At 47.1% G+C, this 20,327-nt stretch overlaps 1 protein-coding gene across 9 annotated transcripts in view; it reads right to left on the reverse strand.

Annotated features, from left to right (window-relative positions):
* RAPGEF1 (Rap guanine nucleotide exchange factor 1) overlaps positions 1-20,327 on the reverse strand; it is an 82,187-nt gene that overhangs the window by 11,780 nt on the left and 50,080 nt on the right. For 2 of the 9 annotated variants that reach the window (XM_074556630.1, XM_074556632.1), the window contains 5 exons: positions 16,118-16,320; positions 13,405-13,563; positions 3,261-3,542; positions 1,892-1,984; positions 261-349 (listed from right to left, as the gene is read on the reverse strand). In XM_074556630.1, coding sequence (XP_074412731.1) covers positions 261-349; positions 1,892-1,984; positions 3,261-3,542; positions 13,405-13,563; positions 16,118-16,320 — 826 coding nt within the window. The remainder of the gene's footprint in view (positions 1-260; positions 350-1,891; positions 1,985-3,260; positions 3,543-13,404; positions 13,564-16,117; positions 16,321-20,327) is intronic. The other 7 variants (XM_074556631.1, XM_074556635.1, XM_074556634.1 and 4 more) reach the window with 7 other exon arrangements.

A 20,327-nucleotide genomic window follows, 5' to 3' on the forward strand; every position in this document is an offset into this window, starting at 1 on the left:
ACTGACAGGGACTGAGGATGCCAACACAGGCTGCATTAACCCCAGGGGCTCCTTGAGCTCAGCAGGGATACCCTGCCAGGGTTCTCCTCATTCAGGATCCCATCAAACACTGGCTGTGCAAAACACGTGGGCTTAAAAGTTTAGACAACATGGAGGAGGTGCAGGGCACACCAGGCAGCCCAAGGATGGTTTGGCAGAGGGGATCTTGGGGCTCTGCACCCTTTGAACATGGAAGGAGGACACCAGGGGTCAAGGCTCACCTTTCAGCACCATCTTTGCCCTCCTTGCCCATGGCACTGCTGTTCAAAGCCGAGTCTTTGGAGGGGCCATCTTTGACAGGGGGAGATTCCTGCCAAGAGAAAGGAGTTTTTCATCATTACACGGGGTCCTTGAGCCCAGCCAGCCTTGCATTTACAGTCTGCCTGCCTCTAAATGGCCCTTTACTGTAAATTCCTACAGAGCAGTTAAAGATTGATGCAAGTTAATGCCAAATGCCAGGAAAACACAGAAGTTAATCAGACAGGAAATTTGGGACCATCTCTGGAGACTAGTGTAATTAGTACTGTTTGCTTTTAACATTGTGAAATGATGCTGAAAGTTACAACATAAGTCAGCTGTTGTCTTGGATTTTAACCCTCTCATGACCTTTTATTTTTCCTCCAGCCCTTCCTGTTGAAATACACTTTGCCTCCTGCTTTAATCCAAACAGACACGATCAGCTCGAAGCTCTGCAGTTTCAGTTCCCCTCCTGACCACAGCCCCCTGCCTCAGGGGTGGATGCTCACTGCTCCCTACCTCCCTCCTCTCCCATCACAAGAGGTTTTGCAATGATGCAAGGTTTCCACTCCACGACTCAGGGCTGTGGAAATGAGGCTAATGCAAAAAAGCAGAACCAGCTGAACCCGTGGCACGGAACAGCAGGTAGAGAGCTCAGAGCAAAGATACAGCATTTTAAATTAGCCATTTATTAAGGAGACAAATAGCCATGAACAGCAAATGGGAATATTAATCCAAAAGTGTCAGAGTTCAGAATTATTTAACATCATGCAGAGTGAAGCTTGGAAATGCAAACCTGGTGAACAGACAGGACTGAAATCACCCAGCATGGAAACACCCTGCTGAGCCTGGCTTCCTTGGGGTCTGCAGGATTTTTCCAGACTCTTATCTGTAAAACCCTTTGCTTCAAAGTTGAGAATCTGTTCAGAGCTGCCCAAAAGGATGGGCCTGCCCAGATGTGTCTCCTGAGGGGAAGTGATGGGAGCACTATCTCTTGGCGTATTTAACACCGCCATGGATAAAGGTCTTGGACACATCCTGCAGGAGATGTGCCTTCCAAGAGGAGGGCAGGCAAAAGGATCACCACACACTGCTGCCAGCTTCCTATGACCCAACAGGAAGATGGGACCTCCCTGGAATGGAAAACGCCCTGGCTCCTCTAGGAAATATCTAAGATACAAGGCTTGGGTAAAGGAAGAAACAGCGTGTGAGTACAATGCTAAATCAATCATTTACTCTGCAACCAAACAGCGAAGGAAAAAATAAGTATTTAGTGGAGAAGGCTTTCTGTATTAAAATAGGGAAGGCAAAGCAGTTACAAGAAAAGATGTGGCCCCAGGATGGCTCAGGGTGCAGCTCTCTGCAAGGGAACTCCACGCAAGCAGCTCCAAACAGCAGCGAAGCAGGAGAAGCCATCCCTGACTCCTGCCAGGGCTCAGCATCACCCCAAAAGCATCTCCTGCTCTGTACCTGCACCAAGAGGGCCCCGGACCTGCAGCCAGCAGTGGGCAAGCAGAGGGATGGCTGGGGCAGCAGAGGGACAGACAGGGTGTGCAGAGGAGCCCCGTGCAGGCGCATGCACCGGGCAGGGCAGCCCCTCTCGGGCTTTACTTACTCCTTCAGAGCCTGGGAGTTCCCCGTTGCTCTGGCCAGAGGAATACAGATTGACATATTCACCCTCACCAGCCTCCTCACTGGCGTTTTCACTCTGAGGGAGACAGGATGAAAGGAGATACGTGATGGTGCCCCCCACCAGCGCTTTGTGGCAGACAGAAGCAGGGAGCACAACTGCCCTGGCAGCTGCTGTCACCTCCCTCGGAGCTGTTCTCTGTCTCTGTGGCCAGCAGCGGCCACTGAGGCTGCACCATCCTGGGGATCATTATTTCTGGCTCTGGAGGACTATCCTGAGGGCCCTGGGCAGCAGCAGGCACTGCTTTGCAAGAGCTGTGGGCCCCAGGTGACAGTGCCAAGGTGCAGCGGGTGGATTTCAAGGTGCTGGAAGCAGAATGTTCAGAGCTGGACACAGAAATCCTGTCCTAGCCAGGGCAGCCCTGCTGGGTGCAGACCAGCCCTCAGCCCCATGGGCATCAAAGATATCCCCCAAACTAGGCTGCAAGCATGGACTAGACCCATCAGACCAGAACACACCAAACTCGAGGCCTGCTGGGATGTAACAAGGACCCGGTGCAAGGAAGATGCAAAGCAAGGTCACATCCAAAGCGTGAAAAGCTGCACATTTACTCTGCAATCAGTGACCCTCTTCCAAACTTGGCAGAGAGGCAGCACTAGCATGCCCTGTGCTGACAGCTCTAATCCCATCAACTCTCGGCTTCGCAGCGGACGGAAGAGGAACTGTCTTGAAAATGAGGTGTTCAAAAAAGTATCTGTAATGGACAGACCTGCTCAGTGATGTGCAAAGGGATCTGGGACCTCAAACTAGCAGAGTGGGAACAGTGTTAGCCTCACTTCACCAACATGTGACAACCTGCCACCAAGCACACAGCTGGGGCTGATGGGGACTGGGAAGAGCAGAACCTGGAGAGAACAATAGGCTTTATGCACAGGAGAGACAGAGCTGGACTGGACCCACTGCCCCTGGTGACTCAGGAGGGAGCAGGTGGCAACTGCAGGATGTGAACTGCTGTTAGGAGCCTGTATTTAGTAACCACCAACCTCACAGAACACTCCTTTACCTCCCTCAGCTTTATCTTACAATTGCAGGAAGCTACAGCCAACTCTCCCCTTCACCAGCATTTGACATTTTGTGTTTCCTATATCTGTGTAACATTTTCTAAAATCTGCTGAGGCTGTCCATTTTTATATGAAATTTCCTCTCTTCAATCCACACACATTTGGAAACCAAACTAGACCACAATTTAGCATGTATTAATACAAGAGACATTTTCTTTGGAAAGAAAAACCCCAACAAACAAAGGCAGCCTTGCGTGAAGGCGCGTTATCATCATCCCTTTGGATGGTCTCACCGAAGGCGTCTGGAGAGAATCAGTGAAAGAGGTTTCAGAAGGAAGGCAGACAGGAGCACTCCCATTAAAGCTGCTCTCCTGAGAAGAGGAGTTTGGCACATCCACAGTGCTGGGTGACTGGCTGGCTGCAGCGGGCACCGCTAGGTCGGGGCTCTGGGACACATGGACGGGCGGGAAAGGCGGAGTGGAGCAGGAGGAGGAGGTAGAAGAGAGGAAAGGAGGTATGGAGACTTGGTTGTGAGGCACAAAGTCCTGGGAGTAGGACCTAAACACGGATTTGTACTGCAGGATGCAGAGACACAACACAAAAGAAAACAAGGAAGATGGGGAAAGGAAAGAGACAGACAAAAGAAAAAGTAATTAGATTGGCAGCAGCATAGCAGTGACAGCAAAAGGCATTTCTAACACAGGCAGCACTATTTCAGCATCCACACACTAGAGCAGGAATTGCTACCTGGGATACATCAGCCAGGCTTTTCCTGGCTGTTCTTGCACCACCAGAAGCCTGGATGCTCATCTCACAGAGGGAAAGTGAGCAGCAAGGTGTGAGCTGCAGGTATCCAGCCTTTGCTAGGCAGGGGAAAACCTGGATAGCTCAGAAAGTACACAGAAAGCACAACTCTGAGCATGCTGGAAGTATCTACATAGAGAAAACTACTTCAAGTGCTTATTGCTTTTCTGGGATTTTCCACAGGATCCAAATTTAAGATGCTTTTTGCTCCAGCCCTGTAATTTAACAGCTACTGTGTCAAGTCTGTTCCAGAACACACAGCTCCCAGGGAGGAGTGGCTGGATACTGCCTTCAAAGTTACACTGAAGGATAAAGGAGATTATGCTGCTACTCCTTCCCATTCGTGAAAAACAGGGAGCAAAAATGGTAATTGCCCTCAGGAGTGATGAATTCCTTATCAAACCAATCCTTTAATGCAGTGCCTTGAAGAGTCAGCTGAAGAGATGAAAAGAGATCATCTGCGTAAAGCTTTATTTCACTATCTCTCCTAATCATCAGATTACTGTTCAGATAATATTAAACAGGGTGCAGTGGGAATATATTGTGCCAAGAAAAACAAGAGCAACCCTCTGTCTTTTAACATCTGGTGCTAGTAAGATTTGCCATCAGGGTAAGTCCAAAACAAAGCTGACTATCATTAAAAAAAAAAAGCTAAATCTGCTAGAGAGGAGTTTATTTTAGAACTTGCAAAGCTGGTCACAGTCAAGTGGACTGAAAGAAGAATCACATCATCCAAAAAAACCCCAGGCTGGAACAAAGTTGTGGTGCTGCTCCATTGAGGGATCTGCTGCAGGACAGTGCAGCACAGAGCTCTCAAGAAGCACTCACACAACTTGCTCAAACCAGGCTGAAAAGTGACACCACTGTGATGTAGAAAGAAAGGGAATCAAAGGCAGGATTTGGAGAATTCAGGCTACATTTTCTCAGGAGAGTTGAGCAGGTAAGAAAAAGCAAAGCTTAGTCCATCACCTGAGCCCCAGCAGCAGCACCCAGCTCAGCAGTGGTATTTTTGTTTCTACCTAAGAAACATGTGGGCTTAAAAATTTAAACGGATAGCAGCCTCAGGCCAGAAGCCTGGTCAAAAAAGCTTTTCCACTACAAAGGAAAGGAAATGTAAAGGTCAATGATTAGGCTTTACCTTCCACCACCTTAATCCTTGAGTGCCTGTGCCTTGTGCCTTTCGTGGGGTCCAGCAGTGCTCTGGGTGTATTCTCAGGGCCCAAAACAAATTGCAGGCCATAATAGAGAGGAGAGGAGGGGGATGCTTTGGAAAGAGAGCTTAAAAGACTACTGAAAAAATAATTAAAATGCAAATCCCCTCCATGTGCCTGTGGCTAAAAGGAGACTGGCCCTAGGACAGGCTCCTCTCTCTTCCTGCCCATTTCTTTCCGGATGAGCAGCGCTGGCTCCAGGGACACTGTCAGCTTTTGGAGCTGCCTCAGTAACAATGACAACTCTAATCTCTGTATTTACTTTCTGCCTGGATAAATGCTCTACATTTATTCATTTTCACTTGCATGGCACAAACCACTAAATCCCTCGTAAGACGCCGGGCTCATGACATCACCTTGGCTCAGCAGATTTATTCTGCCTGCCTGCTATTTCATGATCTCACTGGCACTAATATTCCAATGATCACCCCAAATCCCAGCCTAGACCCCAAAACCACTGCTCAACAGCTCAAGAAAGCACTCAACAAACTGCTGTGCTGATAACAAGATGCTTTGGTCCTGCAGAGGAAATAATTAGCTCCAGCAAAGCTCAGTGCCAGCTCCCCCATTGCTGGATTTCCTGCACCCACATGACACGGGCTGCACACGCTGCCCTTCACTTTGTACTTGATGGACATCTTCCACCCAGGAGGGCCAGGGGGCTTTGTCCCTGACCTGCTGAACCCAGAGGAGAAGGCAGGCTCTGCAAAGCAGCACTGGAGCTCACGCAGGGCAGCGGAGAAAGGAAATGCCTGTGCTCAGCCAAGTCACTCTGGGACAAGCCCTGCGTGAGGTGCTGGCAGGGTTAGCTCAGGGCAGGCTCTGCAGCCTGGACCAGCAGCTCAGGGACATGAGTTACTGCTTCTGGGGCAGGAACATTTGTACAGCTCCTGCCTCGAGGAGTCTCACACACATTAATCCTAATTTGAAGGTAATTTAGACCTAAATATAACATAACCTTGAAGAAATTTTAGAAGTTTCAAAGCAGATAAGTCAGTATTGAAAATCACTGTATGTGTCTCTCTCCCTGGTCTCATAACACACCTTCAGAACAACTTCTTGGCATGAGATATGTTGAGAATACCAGCTTAAGGCCCAGGTAGCCATGAAAATGCATTAATCTTCATTATGTGATCCGTGAACAATCATTTAAAGATGCAGACAGGCTCTCAGCATGCTGTTAACAAAGGGAACAGTGCAGAGAAGCCTTTAGTGTGCTGGCATTAATTAGCCAGCCTGCTCTCAACTTCCAATCTTGTTGTAAAGTTGCATCTTGTAGAAAGGGAGCCAGGGAGCCCCCTCCTTCCTCCGGAGCCTGCAAGCAGCTCTGGAATTCCAGCTATGCAGCCGTGCTGGGACAAGAGCCAAGAGTGAAGCATACTTTTCAAAGGGAAAAAAATCCCACCCAGCAGTGGAGATGATGTCCATATGGCACCCATTCCTGCTGCTCCCCAGTCTGACCCAGCCCAGCCAGCAGCTGCCCCAGGAATTCCAGCCATGGCTTCCATGGGATCTGGGTGTTGTCCATCTCCTGGAAGCCTTGTCATCCTCTAAAATAAATACTTCTTTGGGGAGGGGACGGTTCATTCAACACAAGTGTCACAAGGAAACAAGCCATCCTTTAGTGCTCCCCCCAAGAGGCAACAGTTTATCTTGGAAACAAATCAGGGCTTGCTTTCATCAGCTTCTCAGAGGTTTCCTGCAGGGTCAGTCAGTTATGGCTCCACGGACACAACCTCCTACTCCATGGCTCTGCTTTAAGTGAAGTGATTTCTGGGAAAGCTACAAAACAGGGAAAGGATGCTCTGCTGTCCCCAAACTCTGGCCACACTGCCTGCTCCCACCATAGGACCAGAAGAAGCTCCCAGAATGAATAACTGACCTGTGACAGCAAACAGCCAAGACACGGAGAAGAGGGAGCTCCCTCTCCTCTCACCAGCGCAGTGGTTTTTATAAAAACCTCTCTGCCACTCGGGAAGTGCTTGCACAAAGCCAGCTTTGAGCTGGGAGCAGCCTCATCTCCTGGGAGCAGCAGGAAGCAAACCCTGAACATTTACCACACACTGTGACACAGAGGATTCCCAGAGACAGCATCTTTCAACCTTTTCAATTTGCTGCCTTTGATTTTTTGCAACTGTGAATATTTCAGAACAGCTTTCCGTCATTAGAAGCCTTGTTCCAGGATGTCCCAAAGGTCAGTGACATTCTGGCTGTTTATTTGGATTAGATGGCAGGAGATAAGCACTTTTTTCTATTTAAACTTATTTCAGGAGAGATGCTTCTTCACACTCACTAGGCATGGCTGACCACGGCTAACAGGGTATACATGCACAGAGTCAGTGGTTCCAAGTTACAGCAGCCTCCAGCCCAAATCCAAAGTTGAATTCAATTACATGGCTGACAGAGCATCTGCAGCATCAGCAGACACAGTCTTTACCTTTTAAGCACAGCCTTCTCAGTTACCCTATGGACTTCTGCCAAATTAATCTGCCATCCTGCCAGACACTCCCAGAGCAGGTAGAGCATCAGACTCCCAAAGTATGAAGCTATCAGAGGAAAGGATCAATCTTTCAGATCTCCCCTGCTAATGTTATTAAGGGAACTATGTGGGCAGCTGGCCAGAACTGGATGCCCAAATTGTAACAGTACAGAATTATGTTCACAAAATGCTGGGTGTTGCAAAGTCATTAGACTCTAAGAATATAATTGCACAGACAACTATTTGAAAAGACTTCCTATCTCATAACACAATGCTGGGCTTCCAGGTACTTTTGCTAATGAGGAAGGAAATGCTCCTGCAATGAATGGCTGGAAACACAAGCTGCCAACAGAATGGCTTCAAGCACTGCCACAGGAAAGGCAGCAACTCCTCAGCCTGGAATGTTTCTCAGCAAGGCCTCTGACCTGGCTGCAGAGCTGACCTCCCTGGTTTTAATTGATGGTTACCACAGTGCAGGGATGGATGGGGATTCTTGTGTCTCCTGGCTTCTGCACAAGAGAACACAAAATCCAAATTCTCCTTGTGGAGGAGAGATTCCTGCACATCTTTGTAACAAAACAAAGGGGGCAGCAGGGGAAGAAAACATTTGTAAGCTTTATTAACCATGCTGTCATGCATCCCTCTTTGGAAAATATCAGAGTTCAATTCAGTTGCAGCTCCAGCATCAACTCTTTTGCTTGTGGACAAAGCCCCCAGATCAACATGGTAGATCAGGAAAAGACAGAGTCTGGAGACCAAGACAAAACTTCTCAAAGATCAATCACACAAAAAACATGGGGTGTGTGGCCTGTGAAGTCAACATGGGACTGGTCAGCAAGACCTGCAGAGACCTGCAGTGTTCCAACTGCAAGGAAAATGTATAAACCCCCAGAGGAAATGGTTTTCATCACCCCAGAGGATCCAGTGATGGCAGCAGGCAACAGCACTATTAATACCAATGTCCAAGCCTGCCACAGGCAGTGGAAATGAACACAAACACAGAAGGAATGCTAAACAGGAAAGGCAAAACAATACCTAAGTCAGAGCAGCTGGTTAAAGGGATGCAAATCTTTTCAATCCCCCTTCCCTCTGCTCCAAATTAAGGAGCGAAAACCTCAGGACAGAAAGGAGAAAACACGTTATGACTTCCCAGCCATGAGGAAGGCCCTGACTGAGGCTCTCACCATGTGAATGAAAAGAGCTCAGATCCTGCTGAGGGCAGAGCCTGGTGTGTGCTGCAGGCTGGGAGTGAGCTCCAGGAATGGGAACCAGGCAGGGAACACGTGGGAAGCACATGGCTGTGTCATGCACGCCTTTAATCACTTATCTGATCCCCCCTTTTCCCGAACATACGTTAGCAGGCACACAAGAAAGAAGAACAGTTGCTGTGAATTTTCTGTGCACTTGCTCAATTTGCTCAAGAATGGTGAGAACAAGTGAGAACAGAAGCACTGAACTGGAGCTTTCACAAGGGAATCACTTGTGCCTTCTGCTGGAATCTGACAGCCAGTTGGTTAATGGTAATTACTGGAAATGTTCCTTAATTAAAAAGAAAACATAAGAAAAAACCCAACATTCTGAGAAAGGCAACTTATTTTTCCACAGTGAGGGATGCAGCCAAATTTCCACTAATGGCATGTACATGCCTTGGAGGTACAACTGCTCCTTGTTTCAGTGAGGAAAAGCTTCCACAGGAGTTTCTGCAGCCACCAAAGGTGGATGGGCAGCAGTGGAGCTCATCACTGGATATTTCCTCCAGCAGTGCAGAGATCTCCAGCTGCCAGGAAGTAACGAGATTTCAAGATCTGATTATTGCTGCTGCTGCTGGGATACCTGCCCACCCATTTCCAGGCAAACAGCACAAGGATGGATTAAACCAAGGGACAGCAGCTCTGTGCTCACAAGGAGGGAGGGAGTGATCAGCTGGAGAGAAACTACTGCCCACCATAACCAAGGATGATGCTTCTTGTTGCAAACCTCCTTCCCCACTGCTCAGAACCTCCAAGAGAGGTGGGAATCCCTTGAATGATTCTTGTCAGCACAATCCAGCTGTCCCACAGTGTGGGGATTAATGGCTCAAAATGGGGTTTAATGGGATGGGGAACATGATGCAGCTCCTTAAAGCACCAGCCCACACCACCAACACAAGCTCTGCTGGCACAGAGGCCAGACACGAGTCAGACTGGGATGAAAAACAGCTCCACTTGCCAAACCTATGAGGTCTGATCCAGTTGCTCAAGATCTGCCTCTATCCAGTAAAAGCTATTACCTCTGACACAATTTCCTGCAAAGGAGGGAAAAGCACAATTAGTGGGCTGACAGAGCAGTGGTGGCAGCTGGGCTGCAACAGCCCCTGCAGAGCTGACTGCAGAGAAAGGAGTCAGGGCTCTGGAAAAATTCATCCATTAAAAATTAAAAGATGCTCTCAACAACTTCACCTCTTTTCTGCTGTCTGAAAACAGTCTTGTTAAGCCATGTAAATCAGGAGTCAGGCACTAATCCTTCACCTGCAGCACGGAGCTAAGGGGATAACAAGCAGAGTGTGGTGCTGGCTCGGAAGAAAATATTGCAAGAGTCACCCTCACAGTGGTAAGTTCATGGCTCTGTTCCCACATTTCCTCCCATTTTGTTAATGCCATGGCCAATTTAAGTAAGCTACATCAAAACAAAATAATTTTTTTTAAACAGAACAAATAAAATAATTAATATAATCAAAATACCTTAAGTTGGAGTTGGGAAAAAAAAAAGAAAGAGAAAAGAAAAGAAAGGAAAACCCTTAAAAGCAACATGTGGCACGTGAAAAGATGGGGACAGGGACAGGTCCTCCCTGGGAGTGGCTCCTGTGCCATCCCTAGCCAGGCTCCAGGGAAGGGAAACAGCACAGGGCATTCTCTGAAAAGTGGCTGCACTTGCAGGGCAAGGGAAGGGAAAAAGCACAGGGCACTCTCTGAAAAGTGGCTGCACTTGCAGGGCCCTGCTGACACTGGGGCAGGGGACAGCCATTGAGTTCAGCAGCTCACACTTCCTGGTATTGATCCAAGGAGGTTTCTGCTTCCTGTGCAGAATGAATAACAATTTATGTGGCAGACATATGATTTTAGGAGATCTGATAGCCACTGCTGCTATCTGGGTACACAAGAGGCCGAGTGCTCAGCTGGCAGTGTCTGAAAGGTGTGTTCTCCCTGGCACTGGCTCCTCGCTGGGGCTGGTGACAGATAATGCTGATTTTTGCCAGGTTTATTGTTCACCAGTGCCCTCTCTCTAAGGAGAGAGGAGAAATGAAGACAAGAGGACATGAGGAGCAGAGCAGCATGCTGAAAGTGCTCCTGGTGGCATGCCTTGAGTGAAACCCCTGGGGCAGATTGCAGGAGGGGCTGCTCTGCTCCTCCAGGGCTGATGGAGGGTGGGTGTCACCCTGGGAGGGATCCAAACCCCACAGCTGTTTCACATCTCTGTCTCATTAGGGATAGGGGAAACAGGATAAACTGTGGTTATGGTATTACATGGGTCAGGACATTGGTATTCTGCAGCTCAGAGACACTTTCATACTGAAAATCTCATTGTTGGCTCTGAAAAAATAGACCAGATAATGAGAAACTATGAAATGACCCTAATTTAAAGGTACTAATGGAAAAATCACCATTTTTAATTCAGCTTATTTCATTTGACAGTGCCCTGTCTCATTGTTCTCATTGTTCCTCACTGCTCCAGCCATTTATCTTATCCCTCGCCAAATCCTTGCAAAAATGAGTAAGGATTTTTTAATGAAGTTTTAACATTTCTTAAAATAATATATTCACAGTAATGTAGTCCAAAGTAAGATGAGAATGGGTCAGAGCAATTTAATAGGTAGTAACCATTTAATCCAACAAGGACACTTTTTAAAATCAAAGTGCCCACGTATTTTTAGAACATTATAGAATCATATTTATAGCCTCCCAATTAAATCAAAAATAGTCAAGCACTTTTATCTAGTCCTACAGTTCCATGTTTTGCTAGCAAGGACCACTACCAAGTAAGAGAGCTGTACAATTCAGGACTTTTACTTCACATTTTAGAATTGTTTACCACAAATTTATGCAAACACTAACCTTGCCACCCCTCAGCCTTTTCATCTGTGCAGCAAAGCTGTGATAGTGCTCTCTCTCACACAAGTGGAAGCCAAAAGCTTTCATTCATGGCTTGTGAAGTAGCTCTACTTGTAAAGCACTTGAATACTTTCTTCTTCTTTGGACCAGTGATTATCACTGATTTTTAAAGAATGAGTAAGTGCTGAAATGGGGAGATAGCAGTGGCACAGTGGGAGGATACTGTTTTCAAACATTTAATATTAAACTAATTGAACACTTCGGAATCTTCTCAAGTCTTGCCTGATAATTTCTTCTCCAGGAGAAGCCTAATTTACTAAACATCCAGGTCACTGTCAAAAAATAGTGTATTCTCAGTTGTCATCACATGGCAATCAGAGCATAACCACATAGTTTTACATGAAAATGAGCCCCACACTGATGAGCTGGTGGAATCCCATGGTTGAATTTAATTTCATTATATTAACACTTTGTTATTACTACAATTTAATTTAAGCAGCTGATCAGAGATTTAAGCAGTGCTCTAACACTATTCTGATTTAAATGATTTCCAGCTCCTCCTGCCATTTTCTCTTCAGGCTGCTCACAAATGCTGTAGGAGAGAAAACCCTGCTCATCCATCAACAAATCATACAGGCAAACTGAGCTTGTTTGGGACCACGGAGATGTGAAGGGAAGCAGACAGGCAAAAAGGAGATGGAAGATCTAGCAGAGGCTGAAAAATAAAAAAAAAAGGAGCTGCGGCCCCTGTTCCACATCTTTGATTAAATCCATGGTTTTTGGGGACAGCATCTTGTTATTTCTCCCAAGGCCAGGCTCACAGAGCAGCCTTTAATTGACTCATCTACATCAGTGGCATCATGCAATGGGACAAGAAGACTTTGCAGCTCCAACGTGCAGCCTGGGGCACACAGAGGTCACAGGAGTGTGCTGGGCACACAGGCCAGCTCTGCTCCTCAGTCCCCTGCCACAAATGTCAACGTGGAGAGAAAGATACACATCCCCTGGCTTCACCTGGTGAGAAGTGTAAATCTCAGCGAGATGAACATTTGGTGAGAGTTACACCTGGGGGAGAGTTACACCTGGTGAGAGTTACACCTGGGCAGAGTTACACCTGGGAAAGAGTTACACCTGGGAAAGAGTTACACCTGGGCAGAGTTACACCTGGGGGAGAGTTACACCTGGGCAGAGTTACACTTGGTGAGAGTTAGCTACACCTGGGCAGAGTTACACCTGGTGAGAGTTACACCTGGTGAGAGTTACACCTGGGCAGAGTTACACCTGGGGGAGAGTTACACCTGGGCAGAGTGAGTTACACCTGGGCAGAGTTACACTTGGTGAGAGTTAGCTACACCTGGGGAGAGTTACACCTGGGCAGAGTTACACCTGGGCAGAGTTACACCTGGGCAGAGTTACACCTGGGGGAGAGTTACACCTGGGCAGAGTTACACTTGGTGAGAGTTAGCTACACCTGGGCAGAGTTACACCTGAGCAGAGTTACACCTGAGCAGAGTGAGTTATACCTGGGGAAGAGTGAGTTACACCTGGGGAAGAGTGAGTTACACCTGGGCAGAGTTACACTTGGTGAGAGTTAGCTACACCTGGGGAAGAGTTACACCTGGGGAAGAGTGAGTTACACCTACTGAGATTTACATTTGAGGGGATTACACTTGGGGGGAGTTACACTTGGTGAGATTTACACCTAGTGAGATTCACACACCGTTTCTCCCACCTGCCCGGTGACTACAAGAATTCAAAAGCCCCCAAAGGAACCTCCAGGTTCACCTGAGAGGCCAAGCAGAGAATTGGCAGAGCAGTCAGACAATACCCACGTGTTGCAGAGCTCAGAACTCACCGAGTGCACAGGAAAGGAGCTGTGCCTGCTGAGAAAGGAGTTAGAGACTGACATAGTGAGGCCCTGAGTGGCAGCGCAGTCCTCGGGGCTGAAGGGCACTTTAGGTTGCTGGACACAGTAGGAGACAGAGGAGAAAGAAGAGGCAGCATAGGAGGCCTGCTGAGGAAGGGGAGAAAAGCAGGAGACACAAGACACAGAGAAAGAGAGCACAGAAAAGGTGATGAATAAAGGGCAAGAAATGCTAACTGTAAAACAATGCATATAATGGCTGGCTAAACAAACAGCTATTCATACAGCTCATCAAAGCAGACACACCAATATGCCTTTCTTGAGCTCAAGAGGCTCGGCAGAAATCACAATTTAAATCTTCTTTGTCTCACAAATCCCTTAAATGTGAAGTCCTGCCTCCCCCTCCCTGCTCCCCCTGGACAGCTGCTCCTGGCTGTCCTTTTGTCCCCTGGCTGTGGGGACAGACACCCAAAGCAGGAACTGGCTCTAAGCACACAGCTCTTGCATATTTCTGGCTTTTTCTGGCAACCTGCACACTGGGAACTTGGCCTCCCAGTGTGAGCTATGGATCCTCACTGGCACTGCTGTGAGAATGGGTGACAGTGACATCCTGCCATTTCCCTGTCCAGTCCAAAATAATAATCATTTGCACAGGAGGCAGCTATTACACTGTAAGTGACAAATCCTGGCAAGGAATTTCTCCTGAATTTCCCTATGGCAAGGAGACTGAGAGAGGATAAGGTATATTCAGGCTTTCTCAGACTTGTTGAACAAAACATACAATGCAAACACACAATCTCATTTTTGATTCTGGAGCTGACAAGAAAGGACTTCCCCATTATTATATTACAGAAGAGTCCATCCAGCAAAACTTGCTGCTGTTAGAGCAGCTGATACCCATTTGATTAGCCAAATCAAAATCTCCCAGGGCAGCAGGAGCAGAGGAACAAGAGTCTGGTGCCTTTTACAGGGACTGTTCAATAAGCCATCACCTGCTTGCACCTCTTTCCCAAAGGAGGGATGAAGGGTGGGAGCTGCACTTGAAGAAACCTTTGCTTCAGGGGAACTGCAAGCAAAACCTTGATGGTATCAGCTTGTAAAATGACAAGAATGGCCAGCAGGCAAAGCAGTGATGTCTTGGCTGTCCAGAAAATTATTAAAGGGAAGCAAAGAAAGGCTTTGCTTCAGCCATCAAATTCGGGACAGAAGCAGAATTTCCCTTCTGCACAATGGCTGCAGTAAATCTGTGCTTTGCAAACTCTGATCATGACTGTGCAGCCCAAGTCACCTCCAAAAACATCCCTGAAGTGCAGCCACCTCCAGGAGGGTCACATTGATGGGGACCACAGACCCTGGAGAATTGCCTGATCCTCCAGAGTGAGTCCTTAGACTCTTTAGTATCTCTGCAAAGCAAATGGGATGCCAGCATATAAAGTCTTGTCCCAATAAGTAAATAAATAAATAAATAAATAAATAAATAAATAATAAATATAATAAATATAATAAATATAATAAATATAATAAATATAATAATAATAATAATAATAATAATAATAATAATAATAATAATAATAATAATAATAATAATAATAATAATAATAATAATAATAATAATAATAATAATAATAATTATTATTATTATTATTATTATTATTATTATTCAGCTTAGCCAAAAATGTCACTTTATCTTTTTAGGACTCTCCTCGCATCACAGGAATGTACTTATGCAAATCCTAAAGTTAGAGTTAAAAAGTAACACTCTGGGGCAGTCAAACTTCAGCACATACAACATGAAGAAATATTGCAAGAGTCACCCTCACAGTGGTAAGATCATGGCTTCGTTCCCACATTTCCTCCCATTTTGTATATGCCATGGCCAATTTAAGTCAGCTACATCAAAACAAAATAATTTAATTTTTTTTTAAACAGAACAAATAAGATAATTAATATAATCAAAATACCTTAAGTTGGAGATGGAAAAAAAAAAAAAGAGAAAAGAAATGAAAGGAAAACCCTTAAAAGGAGATGGGACAAAATCCCACCCTGCACTGAGGTTGGAAACAAAACTGCTGCTGCCATCAGTGAGGTCAGGATTTCATCCCCCACATGGAAAATGGCCCTTTCTGTGCTGTTAAACTCAGCACCCACACACACAGGTGGATGTGGAAACTGCCTGGGGGCCAGCAGAGCACTGAGAAAAGGTAAAATCCTGACTCACACAAGGGGACTGAGGTGAGGGAAACATGCAGAGTGAAGCAGTGGCTGTACCAAAGGTCTGTGCACAATAACAGAACAGGAGTTATTCTGTTCAAAGTTATTATTGGTGGCATCTCTGACAACAGTTTCAAAACAGCAGTGGGAACAACAGTGCAGCGATCTCTTGAGAATAGTGTTGCTCAGTGTGTCAAAATCTTCCAAGCAGTTGTTGTTACACAAGCCTGGCACAGATTCAGATTCAGCCCTGCCATGTGCAAGACAACCCTTTCATTTTTAGGGCATTTTAGGACTTTCAAATCTTATAGAGAATGGTCTGAACGTGGGGTTGGAAAGCAGCAAAACTTCACAGAATGCAAAATGCCTAAAACCACGTTGACAAGCTGCCAGGGAGCACGATGGGGTAAGAGCAGTGGGACATCCTCCCACCAGCTCTGCCTGCCAGAGCCAGGGGCAGGGAGAGCTGAGCTGGCCCTGGGGTGTCACTCACCAGCTGCCTCTGCTTGGGTGGCAGAGCAGGAGGAGGTGCCAGATCTTGAGGGGGGTCGGAGCTGATGAAGGAGTCGTTGATCCCATAGACTTCCCTGAGGTACTTGTTCTTCTTCTGGTAGATGTGCTCGTTCTGAGGGGTCTGGTAGAACATGGAGGGCTGTGGCTCGGAGTAGTCCTCCACAAACTGCATGTAGGCCATCACTGCAAGGCAAAGAGAGGTGGCACTCACTGTCCTGCTCTGCAAACCCCACTGAGGGTCAGCAGGCAGCTGCTTGTCCTCAGAAGGGCACCCTGCAAATCCAGACCTCCATCCTGCACACAGCAAACACCATCCCAGGCCACAAACACAGCTCTGGAACCAGGAGGTCTCCAAACAGCAGCTTGAGAAGCATCATTCACTGATGCTTAGCCCAAATCCTCACATAATCCAATTCTGAGAATATTCCTCAACAGCTAATGTCCGAAGCCACCAAAATGTCACCAAAGTCACCAAAAACCCAGAATAGTGTCAGTCTGCTTCTTAGGAGTGTAGCTATGCAATCCTGACAATAAATCTGTAATAATTCTTGTGCCTACAGTAAGTCTCATGTCTGCAGTCAGCAAGATTTCTAGAACCAGCAGGCACACAGTGTTTCTCCATTCTGGCAAGCTGATAAAGCTGTTATCAGAGAACACCTACCTGTGAGCCTGGCTGTGCCTCTCCCTCAGCTCTTTAAATGCCGCTGCCAATCCTGGTACAAAATACTTACAAAACACTTCTAAAAGTGCCACTGACCACGTGTTCCTTCCTCCTCAGCTCAAATCCAGCACCCTTTGCTCCCACATCCCTTTTTAAAACAACTTACCATCTCAAATTTTCAAATTCAACTTATTCGCAAGCTTTTGTGAGACGTGGCTCAATAGAAATGTTAAATAGGATCAAACCTTGTCTAGAGGACCTCACCATCTGTATAATATTTCTTCCAAAATTATAAAAAACTCCACACAGGTGAGCCTGGGCAGCTCTGACAGAGGATTAGTTATTGATGCAAATTTTAGTGTTGGAGGATGACATCCAGTGCCATGGAAAGACCACCACAAACCCACCCCCATTATTAAGGATCAGAAGTATATTGAATAATGTAAAACAAAGAAAGAACCCCTTTTTGTGCACCTGAGAGCAGGAGAAACAGATGTATTTCAGTGTCATGGGAAGGACTAACCCAGGCCTTCTTGTAAACATGCTGTCATGCACAAGGCACTGTGAGCATCCCTCCCTTCCTCCTGATAAACAAGCACTTGTTACTTCTTCTAAATGTGGTCATTTGGTGGCAATTTTTCATCTTCTGCTGTCACTTCAGCTGTACAGCTGGAAGGAGTGGATGACTTCAGGGAAAGCTATAAATACAATGAGCACAATGCAGGATTTGCACATCATGAAGTTGGTTCCCACACTGGCTGCTCCTCTGTTCACCTGCCAAGGCAGAGCCCTGGGCCAGCCTTAAACAGGATACAGCCCTGCAAATGTGTCAGCAGGAAGGAGTTGCTTTGCACCTGTCCTGGGCACCTTTTTTCAGATTTCCTCTAATATTTTAAATTCCTTTTAGAAAGGGAGCTAACACAGCTGCCCTTCCCCAAAAGAATTATAACCCTCTTCCAAAAAACAGAATAAAGAAAAAAGAAATAATGAAAAAAACGAGGTTGGAGCAATGGGAGCACAGGAAATGGAGCTGATGGACTCCAATCCTGACCGGCAGCACCTGCTGTCCCCATCCTGTGACCCCACAGCCCTGCCAGAGCACAACCTGTTCATGTCCTGCAGCACAGCCAGTCCTGCACAGCCCTGCCAAAGCTGCTGCAACCCTGACCTGAGCTCTCCCTGCCACCTGAGCCTTGCTCCTCTTCCTCCCTCAGACTCCCTGCTCCTTCCCAGCACCACCTCACAGTGACAAGAAGCATGTTCTGGATATACTGTCTTATTTGGAATCATGGTGATGCTGCAGGAAATACAGAATTGCTAAATTTGTCTTTTCAGGTATCAGTGATTCAGCTGGCTAAGGTGCTCCTGTGCCCTGCAAAATGCCCTGGTATCACACAACAACTTCAGGAGGCAAGATCTAAAGAAGGCTTATGGAAGATATTTGTCTAGCAGCAAAACTGAACTAAGGATCAGGAGCCCTTGCAGAAATGCAGAGGACAAGAGCTCGAGGGAAAGATTTTGAGAGCTCATCAACTGCGCAGGACAAAAGCCAAGAAGGCAGGCCTGGCAGTGCTGGCACACTGCAGCAGCCACTGCTGAATGCAGACCAACCCTTGGTGTTGAGTCACCTACAAAAGCTCCACTGAACACCCAGAACTGCAGCCACCACTGGGGATCCATGGCTGTGGGCTCCTGGCACAGCCCCAAACTCTGCAATGCCACCACAGCTCACAAGTGTTGGTGAAAAGGGCATCACATCAGACACTTGTGTAAAATCAAATCACTGCAGCTCAGGGCACTGAGCCTGAATGCTCAATCTGCCTTAACTCAATCTGCAAGGGAATAATGAAGAGCTCTTTTATCTCAGCTCTTTATGGGGCTAATGCATCCCATTGTCATGGCAGCTCCCCTGCCTGGCCTGTTACAACTAGTCCTGGGCAGGTGAGCATGTCTCTGCCTCTACTTTGTCATCTTTGTTTTTAGGCAAAGTGAAAAACAGTTGGGATGGTGAAATACAAACCTGGCACTGCAGAGTGCAAATCAAAACAGGCATCATTAAAGCCCTGCCAATCTTGAACAGGAGAGAAAGAGAGCAGGAGCACTCCCATGACTCCTGATTGCAAAGGGTCTCCTCTCCCCCTCTGCACTGTGGTTTTTAGCAAGGCAGAAATTTAAAAGCAGATGGGAAATTACATCAGCAGCTCAGCTCGGGCTGCACGCCCTGCAGCAACTGTGCAGAGGGAGGGATGGGGGCTGCAAGTCCCCAGTGAGCAGCTGGGGTGGAGTGACAGTCCCAAGGCAGCACCCCAGGAGAAAAGGAGGCGTGAGAGAGAAACCTCTCCCACCACATGCCCAGTTTATGTCAGCTCTTAACCCAGACAGAAAATATGTGAAAATTAAAAAAAACCATGAAATCTCAGACTGAAGCTAGAACACCTTCCCAGCAATCTGCTTGCAGTGCCTTGCCTGTCATTTCTGAAGGAGCTAAAGCTGCTCAGGGATTTCCAGCACACACCAGCTCTGCCCATATGGCACAAGTCACAGGTACTGCTCTCCCAGGGCCAGCTCTCCTGGAAGCAACACTCATCTGCAGGATGGTTGTTGGGAGTCCAAAGGGGTTATTAGGGGATGATCAGCACTAAGGCACACCTGCAATAAGGTGAGGCACACCTGCAATAAGGTGAGGCACACCTGCATCCCCCTGCAGGGCTCCCTGATACCCCAGCCCGACCCTACACCCTGCACAGGCACAACAGATTTGTGTGCATGGACAAGAGCCAAAATAATGGACATTCTTAAGCTGTACCACACAGCAGAAGCCAAGGTCAACGAGGCAGTGGCTGCTGTCACCTCTGGGAGGAGAGCTGCTCCTCACAGAGCTGGCATTATCCGCTGGCTGAGCCCAGCCTGCCCCCAGCATGGTTCTGCAGTTAAATACCAGCTGCTCACTGGGCACCAGGCTGTGTTTTGTTCCCACTGACAGGGAGGGAAACATGAATAAGTGCCTCACCAGTAGTTTCCAAGCTGTTTGAGGAAAGGATCTTGTTATTTCTGACTCTGGGCTCTTAATGGCAGAAGCTGTTCCGTGTCTGTGTCTCGTTCAGCAGGAGCACAGTGCTGGTGCTCAAGCAGAAGTCTGGAGTAATTTGCCCTTAGCACAGTAAAATAACCATAACTCATGCCAGACTAAAAGCCCTATCACTCCTCTGTGTAAATTATACAGAAGTCAACTCTTGGAGGTCCCTCTGAGCACAGCTCACAGCAATGCACAAGGTTAACTCAAGCAGATCTTCTGTGTATTACCAATAAACACCACCAGTGTCTCTGCTGCAACACTTGCTGCCAGCTACCAAGAGATGACCCACAACAAAGGCACCACAACCAAGTCCTATCTGTGTTTTTTAACAAATCCATGCATTTTCTCCAGATCCCAGGAGCTTGCTGAGGTTCTGGAAGCAGCCCTGTGTGATTACACAAGAATATCTACATGCATCAGCCTCTGGGCAAAAAATATCCTGGGTGTCACCAC

Source organism: Zonotrichia albicollis, chromosome 21 (genome assembly GCF_047830755.1).
Source record: "Zonotrichia albicollis isolate bZonAlb1 chromosome 21, bZonAlb1.hap1, whole genome shotgun sequence".
Taxonomy (NCBI): domain Eukaryota; kingdom Metazoa; phylum Chordata; class Aves; order Passeriformes; family Passerellidae; genus Zonotrichia; species Zonotrichia albicollis.